Consider the following 26,894-nt stretch of genomic DNA (forward strand, 5'->3'; position numbering starts at 1 on the left):
TAAACTCTGATCACCCGGGCTTCCCAGGTGGCACCGTGATAAAGAGTCTGCCTGCCAATGCAGGGGACGCAAGAGATGTGGGTTCGATCCCTGTGTTGGGAAGATCTCCTGGAGTGGGAAATGGCAAACCACTCCAGTATTCTTGCCTGGGAAATCCCATAGACAGAAGAGCCTGGTGGGCTGCAGTCCATGGGGTCCCAAAGAGTCAGACACAGCTGAGCGACTGAGCGCACACACACACACAATCCGATCACCCAAAGGGAGGCAGTGTGGGGTGTCAGCTACAAACAAAACAAGCAGACTGAATCACACATGTTCTGTCAGACAAACTATGTTCATATCCTGGGGCTGCTGCTTTCTAAGTTTAGTGACCTTGAGCAAACTCCCGACCCCCTCAGGACCTCCATTTCTTGTCTATAAAGTGGGAATTGTCGGTCAGTCACAGGGTCACGGAAAGGATTAAATAGTACATGTGTGCCCAGGATGTGTACTTGCCAGTGAATGATTCACCATTAACACTATTTTTGAGATTCCTCAGCTGTCCCATATGGGACCTGCTTAAATCCTTATATGACTAAGAAGTATACATTGTATATTATGGAAGATTTGGAAAATATAGATGAGTGGAAGCAAAACAAACAAGAAGAGTCTTTAATCCCAGTGTTGAGAGATAATTGCTATTATTATTTTGGGAAAACAAGTTGACTTCCATTACTTGCATGCATTTATGTATATTTAGATGTTCCCCCCAAAATGGAGTCTTGCTGTCTTTGTAGCAGGTTGTTTTAGACAACATTATGTTAGAATGTATGTTCCTGTTAAATACACAGCTGTCCCTTTTAAAGTCAGCATCCTTTTTAAAATCTTTTTTTTCGGCTGCACTGCCCGCCCAGCATGTGAGATCTCAGTCCCCCAGGCAGAGATCAAACCTTCGCCCCCTGCAGTGGAAGTGCGGAGTCTTAATCACTGGACCACCAGGGAATTCTCAGCGTCCTTTTTTATTGTTTAATTGGCTAAACACACCATAAGGTGGGGGCTTCCCGGATGGCTCTGTAAAGAACTAACCTGCAGTGCAGAAGACACAGGAGACACGAGTTCGATCCCTGGGTTGGGAAGATCCCCCGGAGGAGGAAACGGCAACCCACTCCCATATTCTTGCCTGAAAAAACCCCATGGACAAGAGGAGCCTGGTGGGCTACAGTCCAAAAGGTTGCAAAGAGTCAGACACAACTGAGCACGCACACACACACCATAGAATACTTAACTGACCTGCTTTTGGGGGGCACTGAGATTGAGTCCAGTTGTTAAGCTGTTGTGGAGAATACACAGTGAACACACTTACAAACTCATCTCACTGTACCTGTTGGATTTATTCTTTCAGGATAGATCCCCGACATGTAGCATTACTCAGCTTCTCAAATGTCTTATTGCACGGTCACCTATAGAAAAGTGCATCACGCATGAGCATACAGTTCCACAAACTTTTCACAGCTGTGTAACCTGCTGCTGGGTCAAGAATGAAACCTTTCCAGCCCCCAGAAACCCTCTCATGCCCCGTTCAAGTTACTACCCCGTCAAGGGCAACTGCTGTTGTAACTTTAAAAAAATTAAGACTTTGTTATTAGCCATTTAAGGTTAACAGCAAATTAATGGGAAGGAAAAGAGATTACATGCACCCCAGCCCCCAGGCTTCCCTGGTGGCTGAGATGGTAAAGAATCCACCTGCAGTGTGGGAGACCTGGGTTCAATCCCTTGGTTGGGAAGATCTCCTGGAGAAGGGCATGGCAACCCACACCAGTATTCTTGCCTGGAGAATCCCCATGGACAGAGGAGCCTGGTGGGCTACAGTCCATGGGGTTGCAAATTGTCGGACACGACTGAGCAACTGAGCGACTAAGCCCAGCACAGCACGCCTGCCCCCACCCACATGCACAGCCTCCCTACCATTAACACCCCCTGCAGCATGGGGCCTTTGTTATAATTGATGGATCTACACTGACATATCAACACCCAGAGTTCATGGTTTACATCAGGCTTATGTTAGGTTCCTTGGTGTCCAGGCTTCCCTGGTGGCTCAGACAGTAAAGAATCTGCCTGCAGTGCAGGAGACCTGAGTTCGATCCCTGGGTCAGGAAGATCCCCTGGAGAAGGGAATGGCCATCCATTCCAGTATTCTTGCCAGGAGAATTCCATAGACAGAGGAGCCTGGCGGGCTACAGTCCATGGGATCACAAAGATTCAGACACGACTGGGCAACTAACCCTTTTTCACTTCACTTTGGTGTCCTACATTCTTTGAGTTGGACAAATGTATAAGGTTCACACAGAGTAGGTTCACTGCCCTGAAAATTCTGTGTGCTTCATCAGCTCATCTTTCCCCTGGTAACCACTGGTCTTATTACTGTCTTGGTAAGTTTTGCCTCTTCCAGAAGGTCGTGTAGTTGGAATCATACCGTATGTAGCCTTTCTAGACTGACTTCTAATACTGCAGATGAGCTCTGCCGGGTTTTGTGCTTTATGTAAATGGAGTCATAAAGTATGTACTCTTTTCATACCTGGCTTCTGCTTGTTGTTATGTTTTGAAAATCACCCTAGTTAATGGCCTACTACGCATTCATCTTCTGCTGCATACTATTCCATTGTTTGAATATACCACCCACTCTGGGCTTCCCAGGTGGCACTAGTGGTAAAGACCTTGCCTGTTGGATCCCTGGGTTGGGAAGATCCCCTGGAGTAGGAAATGACAACTCTGTCTAGTATTCTTGCCTGGAAAATCCCGTGAAGAGGAGCCTGGTGGGCCACAAAGAGTCAGACATGACTGAGCGACTGGGCCCTGAACACCCACTTTATTCTGCTGCTGTGGGGCATTCAGGTAATTTCCAGTTTGTTGTTGCTGTTCAGTTGCTAAGTTGTATCCAACTCTTTGCAGCCCCATGGGCTGCAGCGCTCCAGGCTTCCCTGCCCTTCACTGTTTCCCGGAGTTTGCTTAAACTCATGTCCACTGAGTCAGTGATGCCATCCAACCATCCCATCCTCTGATGCCCCCTTCTCCTCCTACCTTCAGTCTTTCCCAGCATCAGGGTCTTTTCCAGTGAGTCGGCTCTTCACATCAGATGGCCGCCAAAGTATTAGAGTGTCAGTATTCAGCATCAGTCCTTCCAAGAATATTCAGGGTTGATTTCCTTTAGGATTGACTGATTTGATCTCCTTGTAGTCTAAGGGACTCTTTAGAGTTTTCTAGCACCACAATTTGAAAGCATCAATTCTTCAGCTCTCAGCCTTCTTTATGGTCCACCTGTCACATCTATACATGAATACTAGAAAAACCATAACTTTGACTATAAAAACCATCACTTTGTTGGCAAAGTGATGTCTCTGCCTTTTAATACACTGAGTTTGTCATAGCTTTTCTTTCAAGTAGCAAGTGTCTTTTAATTTCATGGCTGTAGTCTTGTGTTAGTATGTGCTAAATTGCTTCAACTCTTTGCAACCCTATGGACAGTAGCCTGCCAGGCTACTCTGTCCATGGGATTTCCCAGGCAAGAATACTGGAGAGGGTTGCCATTTCCCCCTCCAGGGGATCTTCCCGATTCAGGGATCCAACCCGCATCACTTACATCTCCTGCATTAATAGGTGGGTTCTTTACCACTAGCACCACATGGCTGAAGTCCAGGGCTCTTCAGATCATACTGCCTCTGATTGAGTGCAAATATGCTTTTTTTTTTTTTTTTTTTTTTAATTTGGCTACACTGGGTCTTAGTTGTGGCCTGTGGGATCTAGTTTCCGGACCAGGGATGGAACCTGAGTGCCCTGCATTGCAAGCACAGAAATGCATGTTTGGACCACCAAGGAAGTCCCAGCAAATATGCATTTCTGTTGGGTGCATGGGCCAGACCATGGAATATGTGAATGTCTGTGCTAACATGCATGTGACGCAAATGGCTGTATTTTTCTCTGGAAAAGTAGTGACTGTCCCCAGGGCTTACCTAACCTTTCCAAGCATCAGTTTCTACATCTGTACCATGGGATGTGGCCCCCCTCCCATGGTTTCCTGAGAACAGATGAGCTAATGCTTGGAGATGTCCCACTCCCCCAGCACATGGCAGGCCTTCAGGATGGCTTGGTCGTTGTAGTGATCATTTCTAGCCAACTACAGCTTCTAGAGAAGCTTGAGAACTCTGAGTTGTAGATTCTTGAAGAGATGACAGCTGGAGCCTGAGGCCAAAAAGGAAAAAAAAAGAACATGAAGTAAGGTGGCCACTTGACCCCAGATATTAGCCGCCTTAAACAGGAAGAGAAAAGCTGCTTGAGGGATGAGAGATGTCGAGTGTGGTGGGAGGAGTGAGCCCTGCCCCAGGCCAGAGGCGGTTTCAGAAATTTTTGCCTGAACTGTATGCAGTCCCCCGGGGCTTCTCTGGTGGCACAGTGGTAAAGAACCCACCTGCCAATGCAGGAGACACGGGTTTAATCCCTGGGTCAGGAATATCCCCTGGAGGAGGAAATGGCAACCCACTCCAGTGTTCTTGCTTAGGAAATCCCATGGACGGAGGAGCCTGGCGAGCTGCAGTCCATGAAGTCGCCAAAAGTTGGGCACAACTTAGCGACTGAACACATACATAGTCCCCAGACACCAGGCTTGAGGGCCTCGAACACCAGGATGTTCTGGGAAAAGAGGCAGTGTTGCGTAGCGGTTGGGGGGTGTGGTCTTTGGAGTTGGGGAGACTTGGGGTTGAATCCCAACTCTGCCAATCACAGTTGTGTGAGTACAGCACCCTCCGAGCTGCACTATTCAAATGATGTAACAGAGGAGAAAAGTATCTGTTCACAGGGTGTTTTGAGGAGGAGGTGAGAAGGTACACAGAAGTGTCTAATATTGTGCATTTCGTAAAGCAAGCATGTGGGTGGAAACTCTCTAAATCCTGGAACCCACCAGGTCTGGTCTTAGCTGTGGAAGAAAACAGGGCCCACCTACTAAAAATGGTAATTAAAAAGCAAACCTGTATGTGGGTTTTCTGAAACAGTTGGGGATGGGGAGAGGAGGAATTGGCTGAAGACAGTTCAGTTGGTACAGAATCTGCCTGTAATGCAGGAGACCTGGGTTCGATCCCTTTGTTGGGAAGATCCCCCAGAGAAGAGAATGGTGACCCACTGCAGTATTCTCCCCTGGAGAATTCCATGGACAGAGGAGCCTGGCAGGCTACAGTCCATGGGATCACAAAGAATCAGACATATAGATACCTGTGTGTTTTTAGGGGCTTCTCAGGTGGCACTAGTGGTAAAGAACCTGCCTGCCAATGCAGGAGATGTAAGAGATGTGGGCTTGATCCCTGGGTCGAGAATATCCCCTGAAGGAGGAAATGGCAAGCTGCTCCAGTATTCTTGCCTGGAGAATCCCAGAGGAGCCTGGCAATCTACAGTCCATAGGGCCGCAAAGAGTCAGACACAACTGAAGCAACTTAGCTTCAGAAGGTACAGTCTTCCACTTATTTATTTATGTTCCAAATGTGATGGGTTTATTTTATTTTCACTCTGATGCAAAACCAAAGATTCCACTGCTGCACAGAGACCAGTATGTTACAAGGTCATGAAAAAGTGGCGTGGGACACGCAGGACGTGATGGACAGCCGCAGGGGCAGGTCATCTCCTTTGTACATGACACTACACCGTCCTGAGGAACACGTTGAAAATAACACTGTGAAACTGAAGGGCGGCACGAACGTGGCAACCTCTGGGCATGCCTCCAAACACGCCTCCCCTTAGGATGGGCTCCGAACCCAGGCTTCAGTGTGGGGAGGATCAGAATCCTTCGGAAGAATAAGAAGTTCATGCTTTTGAAATTTCAAAGAAGAATTTTAAGGCCCAAACACATTTCTCTTCACCTCCAAACCACATTAAGCTTCCAGTTCCAATCCCAGCTCGACTGTGTGCCCTCCTGCATTGATGTTCTTTCCATCGATTAGAGCTGACAGGGTCAGTTTCCCTCCAGGTCGAAGGGTCTGAGTGTAACCCAGTCCAATCAGGCTGGTATTATTTACTTGAGCAGAGAGAGAAGTTCTAGAGTCCAGCGTGTACTTAGCAGAGATGCCAAAGTGGGTGTTGTTCCCCTCACCCATCCACGTGACATTCATTAACATTTCAGTCTTGTCGCTCACCTTCTGGCAGACGGACCCTCCAAATTCGTGCCGTCATTCCTGTGAGTGTGCAGCTGGAGGTCTGCGGCTTTGTAACCCAAGGCAAAATTATTCTGTGACAATTTGGAATCAGCTGTGTCAGAACTCATCTGATAGCAAGTCAACCTTCAAAGGCCAGCACAGCCCAGCCATAGATGGTTGGCCAGAAAAATCTATATCAATATGACTGCCAAGACTGAAACAATCCCCTTTATAGGAGGCCTTCACTTTCCCATTCTTCTTTCCTGTGTGCGGTACAAATATGGTATTAAGAGTCGGTTTCAGTCCTTCAGCCGACTTATTCTCCCAAGCAATTTCTGTCCCAGGAGTATTGTCTGTGTTCCACTCTTGGGTGAAGGTCAGGCTGTAGTTACCAACCTTGTATTTGCCTCTAGGTTGCCTGATGCTTTCCCTGTATCTGTGTAAGCATTACCAGAAGTAGAAAATTCCACTTCACTATATGACTTGGTTCCCAGATCTATTTTGACCGTGCCAAATCCATATCCTTTATTGAAGACATCTTTAGCAGCCTCTCCTAGGTCACAGGAAGTCGGTTACCCCATCTCCGGCCGGAGGGCCTCTCCGCTCTGCCTGGGGCGCTGCTGAAGGTCTTCCAATCTGAGGATGTAGTGTATCTCTCCATCTGTTTATGTCATCTTCGATTTCTTTGATCAGTGTCTTGTAGTTTTCAAGTCACAGGTCTTTTGTCTCCTTAAGTAGGTGTATTCCTAGGTATTTATCCTTTCTGGTGTAATAGGTTATTTCCTGAATTTCCCTTCTGCTCTTACATTGTAAGTGTATAGGAATGCAAGTGATTTCTGTGTAACTAATTTTGTATCCTGCAGTTTTACCAAATTCCTTGAGCTTTAGTAGTTTTCTGGGAGCATCTTTAGGATTTTCTATGTATAGTATCATGTCATCTGCGAGCAGTGACAGCTTTACTTCTTTTTCCAATTTATGTGCCTTTTGTTTCTCTTTCTTTGATCACTGTAGCTAGGACTTCCAAAACTGTGCTGAGTTTAAGTGGTAACAGTGGACATCCTCGTCTTGTCCCTAATCTTAGAGGGATACTTTCAGCTTTTCATCGCTGAGAATGATGTTAGCTCTGGGTTTGTCATATATGGGCTTTTTAATGTTGGGGTGAGTCCCCTCTGTGCCCACTTTAGGGAGAATTTTTATCATAAATGGATGTTGAATTTTGTCAAAAGCTTTTTCTGCATCTATGGAGATGATTATATGGTTTTTATTCTTCAGTTTGTTAATGTGGTATATCACCGACTGATTTGAGGATATTGAAGAATCCTTGCATCCCTGGGATAGATCCCACTTGATCATGGTGTGTGTTCCTTTTAATGTATTGTTGGATTTGATTTGCTAGTATTTTGCTGAGGATTTTTTTTTTTTTTTTAGTATTTATTTACTCATGTATTGGCCATGGTGGGTCTTCATCGCTGCACACAGACTTTCTCCTGTTGCATCTAGCGGGGGTTACTCTTCATTGGTGTGGAGACTTCTCACTGTTGCACAGGCTCCAGGCATGCGGGCTTCAGGAGTCGCAGTGTGTGGGCTCAGTAGTTGTGGCTCCCGGGCTCTAGAGAGCGGGCTCAGTAGTTGTGGCACATGGGCTTAACTGCTCCGAGGCATGTGGGATCTTCCAGGACCAGGGATTGAACTGACATCCTTTGTGTTACAAGGCAGGTTCTTAACCACTGGACCACAGGGAAGCCCTATTGAGGAGTTTTACATTTATGTTCATCAGTGATACTGACCTATAATTTTCTTTTTTTGTGTGGTGTCTTTGTCTGATTTGGGTATCGGGGTGATGGTGGCCTTGTGGAATGAGCTTGGGAGTGTTCCTTCCTCTGCAGTTTTTTGGAAGGGTTTCAAAAGTATAAGTGGTAACTCTTCTCTAACCATTTGATAGAATTTGTCTGTGAAGCCATCTAGTCTTGGACTTTTGTTTGTTGGAAGATTTTTAATCACAGTTGCAGTTTCAGTACTTGTAATTTGTCTGTTCGTATTTTCTATTTCTCCACGGTTCAGTCTTGGAAGGTTGTACCTAAGAATTTGTCCAGGAGAGTTCTCTGGCAGTCCAGTGGTTAAGACTCCACGCTTCCACGGCAGAGTGTGCGGGATCAATCCCTGGTCGGGGCACTAAGATCCCACATGCCATTCTGGGCTGCACAGCCGAAACAAAACCAATAAACAAATAATCTTTTTTTTTTTTTTTTAAGAATTTGTTTCTTATAGGTTGACCGTTTTATTGACTTACAGTTGCTAGAGTAATCTCTTACGATGCTTTGTATTTCTGTGATGTCCATTGTAACTTCTCAGTTTTCATTTTATTAATTTGAGACCTCCCCCTTTTTTCTTGATGAGTCTGGCTAAAGGTGTGTCAATTTTCTTTATCTTTTCAAAGAACCAGCTTTGAGTTTCATTGATCTTTTGTTTTCTTGGTCTCCGTTTCATTTATTGCTGCTCTGATCCTTATGATTTCTTCTACTAACTTTGGGTTTTGTCTGTTCTTTCTCTGGTTATCCCAGGTGTAAGGTTAGGCTCTTTATTTGAGATTTTTCCTGTTTCCTGAGGTACCATTGTATTGCTATAAACTTCTTTCTTAGAACTGCTTTTGCTGCATCCCATAGGTTTTGGATCATTGTGTTTTCATGGTCATCTGTCTCTAGGTGTTTTTTGATTGTGTCTTTGATTCCTTTGGTGACTTATTTAATTTTGCATATGAGATGGATATTCACTAAACTTAAACATGGTCACTCTTTCACTCACTGTGTGAGTCAAATCATTTGCAGTACACCTTAAATGTCTACAGTGCTGTGCTGTACATCAGTTATATCTCAAACAGGAAGGGAAAAAAATGAAACAGTTGAGGTTATGTAAATGCATCGCCCACAGCAGCAATGACCAGAAGTCCGCTTCTTTTCCTTCCACTTCCCCCGCTTTTACCAGATTCTCTGTACTCTTCTGACTACAGGTCTTCCCCGAATCACTTCTGGCACCAGCCTGAACCATCTCGCCCTCCCCTCATCCTCTGTTTCTTAAGATGTGACACACGAAGCCCCTTTCTCATCGGGGAAGACACCCATCTTCAGGAGTGGGAGGGGAGAAAGCCAGACAAGCCGATACGATCTCTCTTAACGAGCTGAGGAAGGAGAGGGTGAGCTGGTTCACGTTTGTCCTGTTCGCCAGGAGCTGTTGTTAGTAGTAATTGTCTTACTGCTGAGGGGGTCAGAGCCAGCAACCCCAGCACTGCATTACCAGGAGGAATGGCAGACCCTTTCTCTGCTGCTTCATCCCACGCTCAGTTTTGCCTTGGTGGGATATGACCCGAGAATGAACCGAACAGGAGAGGGGATGGGGGTCCAGCCTGCCTCCTGCAGCTCTGAGTTCAGAGGTCGGTGATGCCTTTTCTTTCTTTCTTTTTTCCCCCCTGCAGTCTCATCAGACCAGATTGAGCAGCTCCACCGGAGGTTTAAGCAGCTGAGCGGAGACCAGCCCACCATCCGGTAAGACGGGCAGCTGGGTGTAGGCGTCGGCAGGACTGTGGTCCTAGAGGAGGTCCCTTTCCATATATCTCTTCCCCTGAGTGCTGGCTGGCTCTGCCGGAGCCACTGGGTGATCCCATTTCCTGAGACAAACTTGTAGTTCCCTCAGTGCTTTGGGTCCCTTCTAGACAAGCTGTCCTTAACTGGGCCGGGGGGGAGGAACCCCACCTGGTTCTAACTGGGGTCAGAAGATTATACTGAAGGGAAGACAAAAGGGATGAAAAGCTGGTCGGTCAGCCACTTTACCCCGACTTCCCTGGGACCCCAGACACATAGGGAGGGCCTGTCGAATGCCAGGATCATGGTTCTAACTGGAGTCAGAAGATTATAACTGGAGGGAAGACAAGTGGGATGAAAAGCTGGTCAGCCACTTTACCCCGACTACCCCGACTTCCCTGGAACCCAGGCACAAAGGGCGGGCCTGTCGAATGCCAGGACCATGCCCAGTGCCAGGCACCCCAAGGTGAATCGGTTGCGGTGTGCCTCAGTTCAAGAGTTGGATGCTGTCATGAGGGTGTCTTGACTCTGCTTCCTCTGGTCAGTAGTTCCAGCCCCAGACAAGATGGTGGGCGGCAGCTGTGGATTTCTGTCTAGGAAAACCACCGTTTTACGTCGCGTTATTTCATGTGAATCTCTTAGAAGGTGGGTGGTTTAACTTTTTTTTGAGGAGGAATGCCTCGGACTGTGCGTCTCCTCCTGGGAACGAGTGTTCAGTCTTGGGTAGTGGCCATGTCATTTCAAACCAGGCTATGAGAGTTCCTCGTCAGTGAGTTGATCTGACTTGGTGAGGAAGACGCTTGGAGCCGAACCGTTTCCAACATAAAGCGAATGCTGCCCTGCCACAAACTATCTAACAGATGTAGTTTCCTAAAATAGGCATGCAGAGTCTCAAGGCTACAGACTTGGAACTTTAAACCTTTTAGTAGTCCAGGAAAGTGTCTTGTTTTCTTAGTAAGTGGATTTAAAATTGACCCAAGTTTGAATGGAAAACAACATGTAAATACTGTCCGATTTGTCTCATCTGTCTAAACAATGGCATGTTAATCCAGCACGTCATAGTCTCAAGAGCATCCGTTTCCAGAGCTCAGAGTCTGGCAGTCTCAAGGTTCTGGGGGCCATTGGTCTTAATTTGATTGGATCCAAGACAGAAGTAAGTGAAATCAGGACTGACTTTTTAAAGTTTTAAGGTTTATTTATTCATTTATGATTCTGCTGGGTCTTTGTTACTGTGTGTGGGCTTTCTCTGGTTGCACCAATCGGGGACTACTCTGTTGCAACGCTCGGGCTTCTCACTGCAGCGGCTTCTCTAGTTGCAGACCCCAGGCTCTAGGCGTGTGGGCTTCAGTAGGTGAGTCTCACGGGCTCTGGAGCTCTGACTCAGTAGTTGTGACACATGGGCTCAGATGCCACACAGCATGTGGGATCTTCCCAGACCAGGGATCGAACCCATGTCCCCTGCACTGGCAGGCAGATTCTTAACCATCGGATCACCAAGGAGGCCTGGGACTGGCTTCTTGAATTCTACACAGTCTCTCTTACTAATCCCAGTAATGAGCCCAGCAGAAGATCCCCTGGCTTCCTATGGGGTCACATGCCCAAGGCTGAGCCAATCACTGTGGCCAAGGGTAACCAGCAAACTGTTTTTTTTTCCCCCAGAGCTGTGAGTGAGCAGGGCGGGGTCACTTGCCAAGGGGAGGGGTGGAGGGTGGGGTGATTTCCCAGGGCAAGGTGGGCTTCCTTGGACCAGGGGCTGAGGAATGGATGCAGGTCTCAGGTGAGCTGACACAGGTACACCTGGATATTGGAACATGGAAGTGTCAAGGGCATCCTCCGTTTCTTTAGAAGTTCATGGGCACATGTGCTGTGCCAGGCAGGCAGTACCTGTGCTTGGGGGACAGGACCACCATGCAACTCTTAATTGGGGGTGTGTAATGGCAGAGCCCCCTTTCTCAAGATGATTTTCCAGCATGCTGTGCCCCCAGCATGTCACAATCTGCCCTGGGCTTCTCGTTGTTATGTGTCTGGGGTCCATGGGTCTTGGTTTGGTGAGAGGCTTCAGGTTTCAATTCCACACATGTATACTTTTCAGACTTGGGGGAAGCAGAGGCAAAAACCCAGGTCTGGGAAACAAATCGTATTTGAAACATCTGTGTCCCTGGCTGGTTGACTTTGGGTTAGTTGCTGTGTTTCTCTGAGCCTGTCTCTTCTGTAAAGCGAGCGTGGTCATTTGGGATTTGATTTGAGCATTAAAGATGAGCAGACGCACATGGTACACCTCTGTTCTGAGCTGGGTTGGTATTTGGCAAACAGGACTGTCATCATTCCACCATTGGTGAGGTCATGAGGATGCACCCTGAGGTGCCCAAGCAGTGGCCACTGATCCTCAGGCTGGAGTGGAGGTGGGGAGGGAAGGTGCTGTGTGAGCAGGAAGCCCTCCCACTCTGAGGCTGTAGCTTTGGAGCTCAGACTGTGTTGCCCAGCAACCCTTCATGGGCTTTTCCAAGGATATACTAACGTGTTGAGCTCTACACTTTTTTTAAAATTTTATTGTAGTATAGTCAATTTACAATGTTGTATTAATTTCTTCTGTACAGAAAGTGATTCAGTGTTACTTATATATTCTCGTTCTTATTCATTGTGATTTATTTCAGGATATTGAATATAGCCCCCTGTGCTATACAGTAGGGCCATGTTGTTTATCCATTATTTTCTTGTTGAAATATAGTTGACATACAGTATCGTGTTAATTTCTGCTCCACAGCAGAGTGACTCTGTTATACCCACGTATAGATTCTTTTTTATAGTCTTTTTTGTTACGGTCTATCCCAGGAGATTGGATGTAGTTCCTTGTGCTATATAGTAGGACCTTGTCGTTTATCCATTCTAAATGTAATAGTTTCCATCTACTAACCCCAAACTCCTCCTCCCTCCTTCCGCCAAGCCTCTCCCCCTTGGCACCCACAAGCCTGGTCTCTATGTAAGTCTTTTTCCACTTTGTAGATAGGTTCATTGTGCCATGCTTTGGATTCCATGTATAAGTGGTATCATGTGGTATTTGTCTTTCTCTTTCTAACTTCACTCACTGTGAGACTCTCTAGTTGCATCCGTGTTGCTGCAAATGGTGTTATTTCATTCTTTTTTATGGCTGAGTAATATCCCATTGTGTATATGTACCACATCTTCTTTACCCATTCCTCTGGCAATGGGCATTTAGTTTGTTTCTGTGTCTTGGCTACTGTAAACAGTGCTGCAGTGAACACTGGGGTGCATGTATCTTTTTGAATTATGGTTTTCTCCAGACATATGTCCAGGAGTGGGATTGCTAGATCATGTGGTGGTTTTGTTTTTAGTTGAAGGAATCTCAGTGTTGTTTTCCATAGTGGCTGCACCAATTTACATCCCCACCAACACTGTAGGAGGGTTCCCTTTCCTCCACACCCTCTCCAGCATTTGTTATTTGTAGATTTTTTAATGACAACCTTCTGACTGGTGTGAGGTGATACCTCATTGTAGTTTTGATTTGCATTTCTCTCATTAGTAATGCTGAGCCTCTTTTCACGTGCTGCTGGCCATCTGTATATCTTCTTTGGAGAAATGTCTGTTTAGGCTTTCTGCCCCTTTTTAGGAGAAGGCAATGGCAACCCACTCCACTACTCTGGCCTGGAAAATCCCATGGACAGAGGAGCCTGGTAGGCTACAGTCCATGGGGTTGCTAAGAGTCGGACACGACTAAGCGACTTCACTTTCACTTTTCACTTTCATGCATTGGAGAAGGAAATGGCAACCCATTCCAGTGTTCTTGCCTGGAGAATCCCAGGGACAGGGGAGCCTGGTGGGCTGCTGTCTATGGGATCGCACAGGGTTGGACACGACTGAAGCAACTTAGCAGCAGCAGCAGCAGCAGCCCCTTTTTAATTGGGTTGTTTTGTTGTTGTTGAGTTGTATGAACTGTTTGTATATATAAGCCCTTGTCAGTCACATCATTTGCAAATATTTTCTCCTATTCCATAGATTGTCTTTTCCTTTTTTAAAAATAGTTTCCCCTGTTGTACAAAAGCTTGTCAGTTTAAATATTTCCTATTTGTTTGCTTTTATTTCTGTCGACTTTGGAGACTGACAAAAAAAGTTGATTTTTATATCAGAATATTTTGCCTATGCTCTCTTCTAGGAGTTTTATGATGTCATGTCTTATGTTTATGTCTTCAAGCCATCTTTTAGTTTATTTTGTGTAGACCGTAAGGATGTGTTCCAACTTCATTGATTTACATGTAGCTGTTTAACTTTCCCAACACCACTTGCTGAAGATTGTCTTCTTCCCATTTTATATTCTTACTTCTTTTGTCAAATATTAATTGACCATAGGCGTGTGGGTTTATTTCTGGGTTCTCTCTTCTGTTCTATTGATCCATGTGTCTGTCTTTGCGGTAATACCACACTGTTTTAATTATTGTACTTTTGTAGTATAGTCTGAAGTCTGGGAGAGTTATGCCTCATGCTCAACTTTTTTTCCTTAGGATTGCTTTGGCAATTCTGTGTCTTTTATGGTTCCATGTAAAATTTTGGATTATTCTAGTTCTATGAAAAATGTCATGGGTAATTTATAGGGATCACATTAAATTTGTAGATTGCTTTGGGTAGTATTGGCATTTTAACAATATTCTTCCAACTCAAGAACATAGGATATCATTCCATTTCTTTGAATCTTCTGTAATTTCTTAATGTTTTGTAGTTATCTGCCTTTAAGTCTTTTCAGCTCCCTGGTGAGGTTTTTTTCCTGAGGGTTTGTTGTTGTTGGGGGTGGGGGCTGGTATAATTTTAAAAGGTATTTTTTTTTTACATTTTCTTTCTGATGATATTTCATTATTAGTGTAAAGAAGTGCAACTGCTTTCTGAGTGTTAATCTTGTATCCTGCTACTTTGCTGAATTCATTTATCAGATCTAGTAGTTTTTTTGTGGAGTCCTTAGGATTTTCTATATGTATAATATCATGTCATCTGCATATAGTGACAGCTTTGCCTCTTCCCTTCCAATCATTCTGTATATAATAGTTTGCATCTGTTAACCTGAAACTCCCAATCCCTGTCTCCTCTGACCTCTCCCTTCCACCTTGACAACAGGAGTCTGTCCTCTATGTCTGTGGGTCTGTTTATGTTTCATAGATAAGTAGATTTCATATTTTAGATTCCACATATATAAGTGATATCATATGATACTTGTCTTTGTCTTTCTGACTTAATGTGATAAATTACTCTGGGTTCATCCATGTTGCTGCAAATGGCATTATTTCATTCTTTTTATGGCTGAGTGTATATGTTCCACATCTTCTTTATCCACTCCTCTGTTGATGGACATTTAGGCTGTTTCCTTGTCTTGGTTATAGTGAGCGGTCTACCCTGGCTCTTTCCCACCATTAGTGTGTGTGCAAATCACCGGGGAATTTTGCTAAAACGTGGGTTTTGGTTCACAAGACTGGAGTGGGGCCTAGGACTCTGCATTTATAACTACCATAGGCCATCTTGGTGAGGTTGGCCTTGCCTAGCACCTGGGAATGGATCCAATTTGCCCTCCAGGCTTGAATAGGTGGAGGGGGCACCCCTCTCCCAAGTACTGAGCCGTCCAAGTGCAGCCTCCTACTTCCCACACCTTGTAGGTCAAGCCAGGATGTGGGAGAGTTTGAACTGGTGGCTCTGCCTGCCACCCTGCCCACCACTTACCCATCTCTTGCACAGCCACCCCCAGGAGCACCATATGCATTGCCTTCCCAGCCCTGCCCTCAAGTAACCCCTGACTCTGTCCACCTGGACCCAGCAAGTAGCCGCTGCTCCCTAGCCCTGAGGGCTCCCCAGTCAATGTCACGTCCATGCTCTTTAGTTGGGGTCCACCACAGTCTTCAGCTGCTGGGTTTTGCTTTGTTGAGGTCTCAGTGTGGACATCACCTCCTCCAAGATACTCTCCTGCCCCCTGCATCCCCACAGACCCCTCCTGGGGGATGCCCCAGCCCACAGATCCCTCCTGGGGGGTGCCCCAGCCTAGCATTTGCAGCACAGAATTGTAACTGCCCCTCTTCCAGCCACCCCCACCCCCTCTAACAGATGGCCGGCCCCTTGGGGAACAGAAGCTGGATCTCTTCTTTGTTTCTAGTGCTGAGTCCGGGGCTTATGACGGGATAGATGCTCTGGGAGCAGCTGATTGAATGAACGGATGAATGAGAGCAATGAAGTGAGGAACAAGCGAATGAGCACACTGGCCGGAAGAGTTCTCCGTAACGCCAAGCATGGTATACATGAGACCCAGCGTTATTAACAGCCCTCCTTCACAGGGCTTACATGTTTGTGGTGAAAGGATTTATCTGGGGGCCTGGCACGTGGAGACGGTTCACAGATAATAAGCCACCTTATTTCCAGCGTGCTTTGTGCCGTACAGTCTTTAACGTGTGCCTTAGATGACCCCATAGGTAGGGGAGCGCCCCACCTGAGACGTGGGAAAGTGAGGCTCAGAGAGGTCACATACCTGGCCCCTGATCACACAGCTCACAAGTGGAGGAGCTGGGACTCAAGCCTGGTGCTGAGATCCCTCTGTAAAGAAGCTGGGAGCCTGGCTGTGACTGGCGAGTGTCCAGTAAGGACCTCAGTCTCCCTGCTCTGCTCTCTGAGGACCCTGTGCCCTGACATCCTGGGATGGGGGCACATTAGCGACACCGCGGCCCCTGCTCCAGCGTCTGCAGCCTCTGCTGGGCAGGCAGTGTCAGCTGCACTCGGTGACAGGCCAGCCCAGCCTGCAGGAGGAGGTGACCCCACCCAACTGTAGTGCTGGTGCAAACAGGCCTGCATGCAGGGCCCCCTCCCAGCCCCTGGAGCTGCTTTGCCTGACCCTCATCCACCCTCCAGGGCTGGAGAAGGGCGTGGGGGCAGCTTTTCCCGTCCTCCTAGGCTTTCCTGCACATCCTCCCTGGGCAGAAGGGGTGAGCAGCCCCGGACAGTGTTCTGGCCCCCAGTCTGCCACGGGTTTCCTGTGTGACCCCAGGCTGAGCCTTCAACCTCTCTGATCCTCGGGCACGTTCGGGAAGCCTTGCTGGGATGTCGGAGCATGGAAAGAAGCTTTGTTTCTTTAGTGCCGAGATTTGTGAAAGTCGTCAACCAGGGTCCCCTGAGCGTGGCCCCCAGCACCCCAGTCTGGGAGGGGTGTGGGTGGTTGCAGGCCCTTCGGCCCCCTCCTCTGAGAGAGTGAAGGGCCTGGACTTTTGAATACAGCAGTGCAAAAGGCCCCATTCACACCTGCAGCTTTTATACGTAGACTTGTAAGTTACATCTAAAAGCTTAACGAAGAATTGTGTCTCTGAATTTATGACTTGAGTAAGTTGAGGGTAGCTTTAAAAAAAATATCAGAGGGTAAAAACTGCCAAAATTGATTTTACTTTTGTTTGTTTATTTGGCTGTACGAGTCTTAGTTGTGGCATGTGGGATCTAGTTCGCTGACCAGGGATGGAGCCTGGGCTCCCTGCATTGGGAGCACAGAGTCCCGACTGCTGGACTACCAGGAAAGTCCTGAATATTGATTTTCATTTTAACCCCCCACTTCCTACTGTGTCTGGTCATGTTCCCTCTTTGGCTGAAGATCATGTAAGGACATTCAGGGGTGAGTTTACCATGAGGCTTTCCAAGTCAGGGCCCCACTCTGTATGGATGCCACTCTGTATGGCTTCCTTACAAGGCCCAGCACTTGAATTTTTTTTCAATTCCTAATGCTGCATTCTTTTTCTTTAGGAAGGGTCCCCCAGATTATATGTGTTTCAGGATCCCCCAAACCTGAGAGCACCTTGATCACAAAGCACTTTGTTCTAAGGGGTCTTGGTGAAAAATGCATGATAGAAAATGTTCCTCTGACTCATTTATCGAGCATCTACTATGCAGAGACTTCTGTCCTCAAAAGCTCTCCTTCTAGAAGGAAGACCCTCCATAAGCAAGCTCATTAAACGATACTGATTTTAGACAATACAAGAATGGCTTCTTGTACTTTTTCTCCCTTTAGTAGGGTCCCTTAGGTGTCAGATGTTTTAAACAGCAGCCTTCTACTTCCTGAGAGCGCTCTGGCAGGCTAACCAACCCCCAGAAATAGATGCGATAGAACCCTTCAAATGTAGTGATGCAGGCCAGGAGGGCGCCTGATTAGATAGAGCTGCACTGCAAAAATAGTTTTAGATGAATACTGAACACATCACATGTGGAGTGATTCCTGGGATGAACGCAACCACAGATGTACATGAGGAAGAGAAAGGAGGCAGTTGCCCACTGCCCGCACCACCAGAGCCCCAAGCAGCGTTCTGATGGGCTTGATCCCCGGAGCCAGCGAAGTCCCAACCCCAGGGCTTGTTTTACACCCCTCGGCAGTGCCTCCCATCGCTTTAACAAGTGAGAGGTTAGCTTGGTGTTAGGAGCTGCCATTACCTGTGTGGTCTTAAGGGTCTCGGGGACCCTCTGAAGTTCACACCATTACCCCAGCTGACAGGTCAAGAAACTGAGGCTAAGAAGGTTAAGGCCCCACAGCTTAACCTGCAGGAAGGTTAAGGGCTGGCTGTTGGAATAGCCAGAGCCCTGGAGCACTGTGATCACATCACTTTTCTCCAAATTAAGTCACTTATTTTTCATTTTCTAGATTCCACATACATGTCATAACATACAGTATTTATCTTTCTCTGATTTATTTCACAAAGCATAATATCCTTCAGGCCCATCCGTGTTGTTGAAAACAGCACAATTTCATCCTATTTATGGCTAAGTAATATTCCATTATATATATATACATATATATATGTAAAACATCTTTTTTATCCATGTATCTGTCGACAGACTATTAGGTGGCTTCCATATCTTGGCTGTTGTAAATAAGAGTGCTGTGAATATGTGGGTGTATCTGTCTTTTTAAGTCACTTTTTAACCTATTTACTTTGCTTTTTAACTCTGTCAAGTAGCTAAAGATTTACTTAAAAAAAAAGAATATGCCTGACAGTGAGAGAATTGAGGCCCCGCTTAGATTGCGAGGCTGTTTCATGGCCAGTATTTACCGTATTCAAGGAGGTAACCAGGCTTCCCTGTTAACTCAGTTGGTAAAGAATCCATCTGCAATGCAGGAGACTCCGGTTCGATCCCTAGGTTGGGAAGATCCCCTGGAGAAGGGAAAGGCTACCCACTCCAGTATTCTGGCCTGGAGAATCCATGGACAGTGTAGTCCATGGGGTCACAAAGAGACATTATGCGCGTCTTTCACTCAGGAGGTAACCAGACCTCTCTTTAAAGCCTCAGCTGAGATGATGCACATTCACTTAGAAAGAAAGACCCGCAGTTACTTGTAACACTGGCTAGGAAACATCAGGAGGGAGTGGCCCTGGGGCTCCCACACCTGCTCAGGTGAGGGCAGATATGAGAATGGGAGCCATGAAAGTGTCAGCTTGGTGTGAAAGGTGCCTAGGTGTCCCCCGGAGTGGAAAGAAGGTTTCTAAATGGTCTTAGATATATTAGTGGTGACTCACTTAAAAAGTTTTAAGAGATTCTTTTCCCAGGATGATAAATACTTGACCCAGTCATTGCTTTACAGAAGCAGGCGTCAGGACCTTCTGTGGTGGGTTCTAGTGCTGACTGCCCCAGGGGGCGGGGGGCTCTGTTGAGGTGTGCATGTGAGTGTGAGCGAGGAAACTAGCATATAAGCTCACAATATACGATGATGGAGGAAGGAAGCAGGGCAGAGGGCGCATCCTTGGGACCACCATGGGGAGAAGGACCTGGGGACAGGTGGTCAGCACGGGCCCCTCTGAGGTGGCTGCGGCGTGTGGAGGGAAGAGGGAAGGCTGCTCCAGACAGAGGTAGGGCCGAGCTTCATCAGCCCGAGCGATAAGAGGACTGGCCGGTTGGGGCAGATCGCAGAGGCCCGACTTGGCCGTAGGAAGGACCCGAAATGGAAGACTCAGCCTAGGCTCAAAGTACCACGTGGATGCTAACTGCCCAGTTTGTGGCTGGGCCATCTCCTCTGAACCCCAGCCACTGCTCGTTCCCTTGATGTTCTTGTGGCATCTCACACTTAACGTGTCCCAAGGAGAGCCCCCATCATCCTCCCGGGTTGCCTTCATCTCACACCATCCCCCCACTTCTGGATATGCCGCTCCTGTTCACTGCCCCACCCTCATAGAGACCCACAGTAATGCATGAGCGGCAGGGGGAACCTTTGAAAATGGCACCTCTCTGCTCCAAAGGTTCCACCTTGCCAAGTAAAAATAACAGCCACCTGGTCAGCACGTGTCCTGCAGATCCTCGCATCCCACCACCTCTCCGACCCCCTGACCTTTTTTTACTCCTGTTCCAGCTGCAAGGATGTTCTTGCTGTTCCCGCCTCAGGGCTCTAGCACACACCCTTCCTTCCTTCTAGAACACTCTTCCTCAGAGCAGAGTTTCCATTGGCTGGGTTATTTTTTTTTTTTAATTTTAGTAGGTACTTTAAAAAAAAATTATTTAATTTTATTTATGTTTGGCTGTGCCGGATCTTGGGTGCTGCGTGCGGGCTTTTCTCTAGTTGCCTTGAGCAGGGGCTACTCTCCAGTTGCAGAACATGAGCTGCTCATCGCGGTGGCGTCTGTCGTTGTGGAGAACAGGCTCTAGGCATTCAGGCTTCAGTAGTTGCGGTTCCTGGGCTCTAGAGCACAGACTCAGTAGTTGTGGCGGACGGGCTTAGTTGCTCTGAGGCATGTGGGGTTTTCCCGGATCAGGGACGGAACCCGTGTCTGCTGCATTGGCAGATGGATTCTTTACCACTGAGCCACCAGGGAAGCCCAGAGCTGGATCAGGCTTGCTAGGGGCAGAGTGGAGTTAGGATGTATTATTGCAGGATGTTGTGCAGTGTCCCTGGCTTCCTGGAGCACCTTTCCCCAGTGAGACAACCAGAAATGTCTCCAGGCGTCACCAAGAGTCCCCTGGGGGGAGCAGTCACCTCCTGCAGGTCTTTGCTCACGTGTCCCCTTCACTCCGAGGCCTTCCCTGACCAGCCCACGGGGATGTCACCAACTCCCTGCGGTCTCATCCGTTCCCACTGCTCGGTGTGTCTGCAGAGCGCTTGTTGCTGCCTTGAAAGTTCCATTTTCCGTCTCTATTTTTGCCCTCGCTGAAATGCCAGGAGGGATCATGTCTGTCCCATCACTGCTGAAGCCAGCACCCAGAACAGGGCCTGACACCAGGAAGGTGCTGGAATACCTGTCACTCCCGCTGGAATGAGTACGTGACAGGTGTTGAGGGATGGCCAGTCCTAGGTGTGAAGCAGGCAGGAGGAGGCGGGAAGCCTGTGGGGGAGGAATCACTTTGCTGATGCTGCCTCCGCATTTGAAAGACGCATTTGCCTGGGGCCGGGGGCCAGGGCCTTCTGGCCAGAATCTTCTGTGCAAAGACATCAGTAAAGAACCCACCTGCAGAGCAGGAGATGCAGGTTCGATACCCAGGTCAGGAAGATCCCCTGGAGGAGGGCATGCTGGCCCACTCCAGTATTCTTGCCTGGGAAATCCCATGGGCAGAGGAGCCTGGCGGGCTACAGGCCATGGGGTCACAAAGAGTCAGACACGACTGAGCAACTGCACACTGTTGTGTGCCAGGCGGACATCGTCATGTGGATAGGAGAACCACTCACCGTGTGTCGGGAATTCTTGGCGCTTCTCGAACTTGCACGGGAATGCTGGCAGTAGTGGTGAAATGGGGGTTCTGATTCAGGAGGTCTGGGCCTGGCCAAGACTCTGCATTTCTCACAAGCTCCCAAGTGATGCTGCTGCTGGTGTGGGTGCTGTGCTCTGAGTGGCTCAGCGTTTCCCAGGAAGACACGTGCTGGATGGGGCATGCCCGCTCCTGCACGAGCACCGTGGGGCCCCCAGTTCCCCACTGTTTAACCGTCACAAGTAAATACCAAGTGTGGGGGGTGGGTCTGGCAGTGTGGGGCCGGCGGCCTGTCTTGATGGGGGAAGCCCTGGACCAGCACAGAGCAGGGAGGCCGGGGCCTCAGGCCAAGAAGCCTCCCCGGACCTGCAGAGAGAACTTTGCACTTGAGCTGAGCCTCACCGCCACCGGAAACCAAGCCACACTGAGGCAGGAGGAAGCGCCCGCCCACCCTCCTCTGTGGTTTTCAGTCTTTCCTTCCCCTGTGGGTGCTTGCCTTGCTGTCTTTTGGGTCATGGATGGGGCCTCTCGGGGCTGGGGAGGAGCAGATGCCCCAGGAAGGTCCCTTGTTCTCTCTTTGAAGTAAAAACATACCAAACTGGAAGGAAGTAGCGGGTGTGAGGAAGTGCATGGGGTGGTGAGTGCTGGATTCAAAGCTCTTCTTGTAACTGTGTGACTATAGCTTGGTCACTTCACCACTCTGGGCCTCATTTTCTCATCTGTAAAATGGAGGTCATTGACCTCTCCCATCATTGGGATACGGGGGTGATTGAACATGCCTGAGCTCACAGAGCACTCAGCCTCAGAGGATACAAGAGGGCCTCAAGCAGGAGAGTTTCAGTTCAGTTCAGTCGCTCAGTTGTGTCTGACTCTTTGCGACCCCATGAACTGCAGCACAGGCCTCCCTGTCCATCACCAACTCCGGAATTCACCCAAACTCATGTCCATTGAGTTGGTGATGCCATCCAACCATCTCATCCTCTGTCGTCCCCTTCTCCTCCTGCCCTCAATCTTTCCCAGCATCAGGGTCTTTTCAAATGAGTCAGCTCTTCGCATCAGGTGGCCAAAGTATTGGAGTTTCAGCTTCAACATCAGTCCTTCCAATGAACGCCCAGGACTGATCTCCTTTAGGATGGACTTGTTGGATCTCCTCACAGTCCAAGGGACTCTCAAGAGTCTTCTCCAACACCACAGTTCAAAAGCATCAATTCTTTGGCGCTCAGCTTTCTTCACAGTCCAACTCTCACATCCATACATGACCACTGGGAAAACCATAGCCTTGACTAGATGGACCTTTGTTGGCAAAGTAATGTCTCTGCTTTTTAATATGCTGTCTAGGTTGGTCATAACTTTCCTTCCAAGGAGTAAGCGTCTTTTAATTTTATGGGCCCCAAGGATGTGAGCCCAGGAGCCCCGTGTGGGCAGACCCTTCCCGCTGGTCACTGGGGCGGCGTCGCTGGACCACTGGCCACAGTTTCAGCTCCTGCCCCCGAGCAGTGCCCCGCCCCCAGTGCTGGGCTCTGGGTGATACAGGGCAGTTCCCATAGGTGGGGGGAGGTCTTGGGCTGAGCTGGTTCGACCAGCCTGATGGGCACCTCGGGGCTCGAGGGAGAAAAGGAAATGAGACTGAAACTGGCCTTTACAGGACTGTAGAGTCAGAACCCGCTTTTTACCATGATCCCCAGGATTTGTGTGCAAGTTTGTGTTTGAGAAGTGCCCAAATTCCCTAGTTTGGGGGGCACAGGGGTTGCACCGCACGGCTTGCAGGATCTTCTTAGTTCCTCGACCAGGAATTGAACCTTGGGGCCATGGCAGTGAAAGCACAGAGTCCTAACCACGGGACTTCCAGGGAACTCCCAAGAGTTCTCTGCTTGCACCAGGTGGTTCTCCTGTCCACGTACCTTTGTGCAAAAGATCCTTGCAGGAAAGTCCTGGTCCTGTCCTGTTCCGTGCCCTCAGATAAATGCCTCCTTCTGCCGGTGCCAGCCGGCAAAGTTGATCAGGTCCCGAGAACGTGCACGGCAGGGCTAAGAAAGAAAGTAAAGCAAGAGACTACAACAAAGATGGGGTCGAGAGGTTCAGACATGTCTCCACGAAGGGACGCAGTCTGACCCCAACTTTATTCAGCATCTTATATTTATACAGAAAAGCGTGAGAAAGACAAGACAGTTGACATTTTTTCTTGGTTGGCCTATACGTCTTACAGTCACAAGAAATCTTGAGAGCATGGGAATGGCTCCCTGTTATTATTTCTTACACCAGATAACATTTCTCTGTGCGTGAGAAGTTTGCACAGAACTCCAGGTGTCTGCAGTAAATAAGCGCCTAATCTCTGGGGTGGCGGGACAGAGAGCTATGTTTGCAAGCAAACCCTCAAGGACTGAGGCAGCTCCCAGAGCTGTATCCTTCGGACAAAGGACCCCGTTCTCACGGGCAGCTCCCCGCATCTTTCCATGTCCTAAACTGCAGTTGGCCTTTCCCTGCCTCTGGGCTCAAGGCCTGCAGCTCAACTCATTGAAGAAGGATGTTGGCAGATACCGCAGAAGTGCCCACTGCCTCCCCAGGACCAGACAGAACTCAGGAGAAGTTGCTCCAAGGCTGGGCATCCAGACTCTAAGTCGGGGCATCGTTCTCAGCAATAAGATGTTACTTCACCTCTCTGCTTCAGTTTCCTCATCTGTAAGGTGGGAATATGTTCCTACTTTCATAATGTAAAGCTCGCAAACAGTACCTGACACCTGGGGTGTCTATAGAAGGTTAGCTGCTGCTACTATCACCATTATCACTGTTTTAAAATGAACTCACTGCGTGTCACACGTTATGCTAATAGCACCTTGTGTGTGTGTGTGAAGTTGCTCAGTTGTGTCCAACTCTTGGCAACCCCATGCACTGTAGCCCACCAGGCTCCTCTGTCCATGGGATTCTCCAGGCTGGAATACTGGAGTGGGTTGCCATACCCTCCTCCCAGGGACCTTCTCAACTCAAGGATCGAACCCCCAACTCTTATGTCTCCTGCATTGGCAGGCAGGTTCTTTACCACTAGTGCTGCCTGGGGAGCCCAGTAGCACCTTCTGTGTGTTTATCTCACCTAATCACCTCATTAACCCCATGATGCTGCCTGGATATTTCCATGATGCCCATTTTATAGATAAGAAATTAAGACTCTGGGATCTGCAGTGCCTCAACTAGGGCATGTGCCTGGTGTGGGGCAGAGCCTGGACTGGCCCCAGCTGTGCTTGGCTTCGTTTCTGCTTTGATATGGGTGTGTGTGGGGGTGGGGTTACTGCTTGGTCTGTACCCAGTTCACAGATGAGGAAACTGAGGCTGGGAGCATCAGTAAGGTGCCCACGGTGAGGGAGACTGGTCCTGGCTTACAGAGAAAGGCAGCTAGGATTCAAGGACACCTGCACAGACCTGCTGGGGGCTGAGGCCAGGACACCGTGACACTGTCTCCCCAGCTCGATTCCTAACATCTGCCTGCCCTCTGTCAGTGGAAGGCCAGACCTCTCTTTGGTTGTTAATTTTCTTCTCTAGTCGCTCAGTCGTACAGTTGGGTTCTTTGAAGTCCTCCTGCCTCTGTCCTCCTCCTGAGATGTTGCCCTCTCATGTCAGCCCGGGGCCCCGCTACCTTTTGTGGGATCTCCTGGTGCCAGGGGTGCTGCTGGTGTGTCCCTCCTTGCCACCTTAATAAGCATGAGGACCTGTTTTCTCCCAGTCCCTTTAGAACCTGCAGCTTTGGCTTCTGTTCCCTCCTGGGGAATCAGTCAGACCCACTTTCCCGGTGTATCCCTGAATGTGGTCCTTCCAGCAGCCCTGGGACAAAGCTCCATTGAGAGCCCCTACCTGGGCTCCACAGGGCAGAGCAGGGTTGTGATGCTCTGCAAGGATCTGCGAACCAGGAGTGCCTCGGGACGCTGAAGGGCAAGGACGCTGGGGGAAGGGGCGGGGCCTGGGGCCAATGCCACGCCCACACCCAATGCTCCACCCACGCCGACTCTCCCTTCAGCTCCACCGTGTGTGCTCTGTGCTTGCGCTGCCTCTGGTTACGGGAGGCCTTGAGGATGTGGTGCTATGGAAACGCGAGGCCTGTACCCATGCTCTCGGGCACCTGAAAGCCCTCGCTCCTCACAGGACACCATGCGTGCTGTGTTCCAGACTTCCTCCCAGGAATGCTCGCCACAACCCTCTGAGGCTCCTGAGTGCAGAAGAGCAAGCCCGAGCTTAAGAGAAGCCAAGTCGCTTGTCCCAGGTGGCAGAGCTGGTAGAACCCCAATGTGATTCCAGAGGCTGCGCCCACTTTGTAGATGAGGAGACTGAGGCTGAGGAAGGGTTGACAGTCACCAAGACTGGCCAAGAAAAGCCAGAGAGGGCTTGGGGTCTCGTGCTAACTAGCCGTGCAGCAGCTGCTGGCTTCCTCTCCTTTCTCCCCACATCCCCTCTCAAACCCCACATAGTCCCTTTGACTTGAGCTGTTCCCATCCCGGGGGCTCTGGGTTTTCCGTGTGTTTCCTCCTGTCACTGCATCTCACTCACGGGTGCCGTGCCAGAGCAGTGCAGACTGTTGGGTGTGTGAACAGTGACGGGGACAGTGAGACGAGCTTTCACAAGCTGAAACACACCCGTGACCCCAAACCAGAGCAAGGGCAGAGCATCCTTGGCCCCAGGCCTCGTGCTGTCTCCTAGTGACCAACCCTGGAGGTAGTTGACCATGAACCTGACTCTGAGCTGCACAGGTTAGCGCCTCACCTTTTGAGCTCTATATTGATGAAGCTGTGGTGCAGTGGCTCTTTGCTTTCTAGTTTTTAAAAAATATTTTAGGAATATTTTAAAGCAGACTTGCTCATGCTTGTGCTCAGTTGCTTCAGTCGTGTCTGACTCTCTGCAGCCCCATGGACTGTCGCCCGCCAGGCTCCTCTGTCCATGGGGTTTCCCAGGCAAGAATACTGGAGTGGGTTGCCATGCCCTCCTCTGGGGCGAGGGAGAGGTCTTCCTGACCCAGGGATCGAACCTTTGCCTCCTGCATTGCAGGCAGGTTCTTCAACCACTGAGCCCCCTGGGAAGCCCTTAAAACAGCCTGATTGAGATATAATTCACATGTTATACAATTCATCCACTTAGTCTACAGTCCATATAAGAACATTTTCATCACTGCCAAGAGAAACCCTGTATCTGCTAGCTGTCAACTGTCCCCCAGTCCCTGGCACCCGCCAGTCTGCTTTCTGTCTCCCTGGATTTGCTTATTCTGGACATCTCATATATTCATACATAGAATCATACACCGTGTGGCCTTTTGTGTCTGGCTGCCTTCACTTAGCATCTTGCTCTTGAAGTTCATCTCTGTTGTAGCATGGGTCAGCACTGCAGTCCTTTTTATGGCTGAATAATATTCCAGTGCTGTGGGCCAGCTGCTCTGAGTGGGTTGCCTTCAGAACTGGGAACCTCAGGAATCTGAAATGTTGGCATCCGTTGATGCTGGCTCCTG

General features: G+C 48.7%; 1 protein-coding gene and 1 pseudogene across 4 annotated transcripts in view; one reads left to right on the plus strand and one right to left on the minus strand.

Moving 5' to 3' along the window:
* The window catches only part of TESC (tescalcin), a 64,391-nt gene that overhangs the window by 19,940 nt on the left and 17,557 nt on the right, over window positions 1-26,894 (plus strand). For all 4 annotated transcript variants that reach the window (XM_005217999.5, XM_002694586.7, XM_010814048.4 and 1 more), the window contains exon 2: window positions 9,622-9,691. In XM_005217999.5, coding sequence (XP_005218056.1) covers window positions 9,622-9,691 — 70 coding nt within the window. The remainder of the gene's footprint in view (window positions 1-9,621; window positions 9,692-26,894) is intronic.
* On the minus strand, window positions 5,770-6,690 carry LOC101905541 (voltage-dependent anion-selective channel protein 3-like; annotated as a pseudogene).

The sequence above is a fragment of the Bos taurus genome, chromosome 17 (genome assembly GCF_002263795.3).
Source record: "Bos taurus isolate L1 Dominette 01449 registration number 42190680 breed Hereford chromosome 17, ARS-UCD2.0, whole genome shotgun sequence".
NCBI classification, from domain to species: Eukaryota; Metazoa; Chordata; class Mammalia; order Artiodactyla; family Bovidae; genus Bos; species Bos taurus.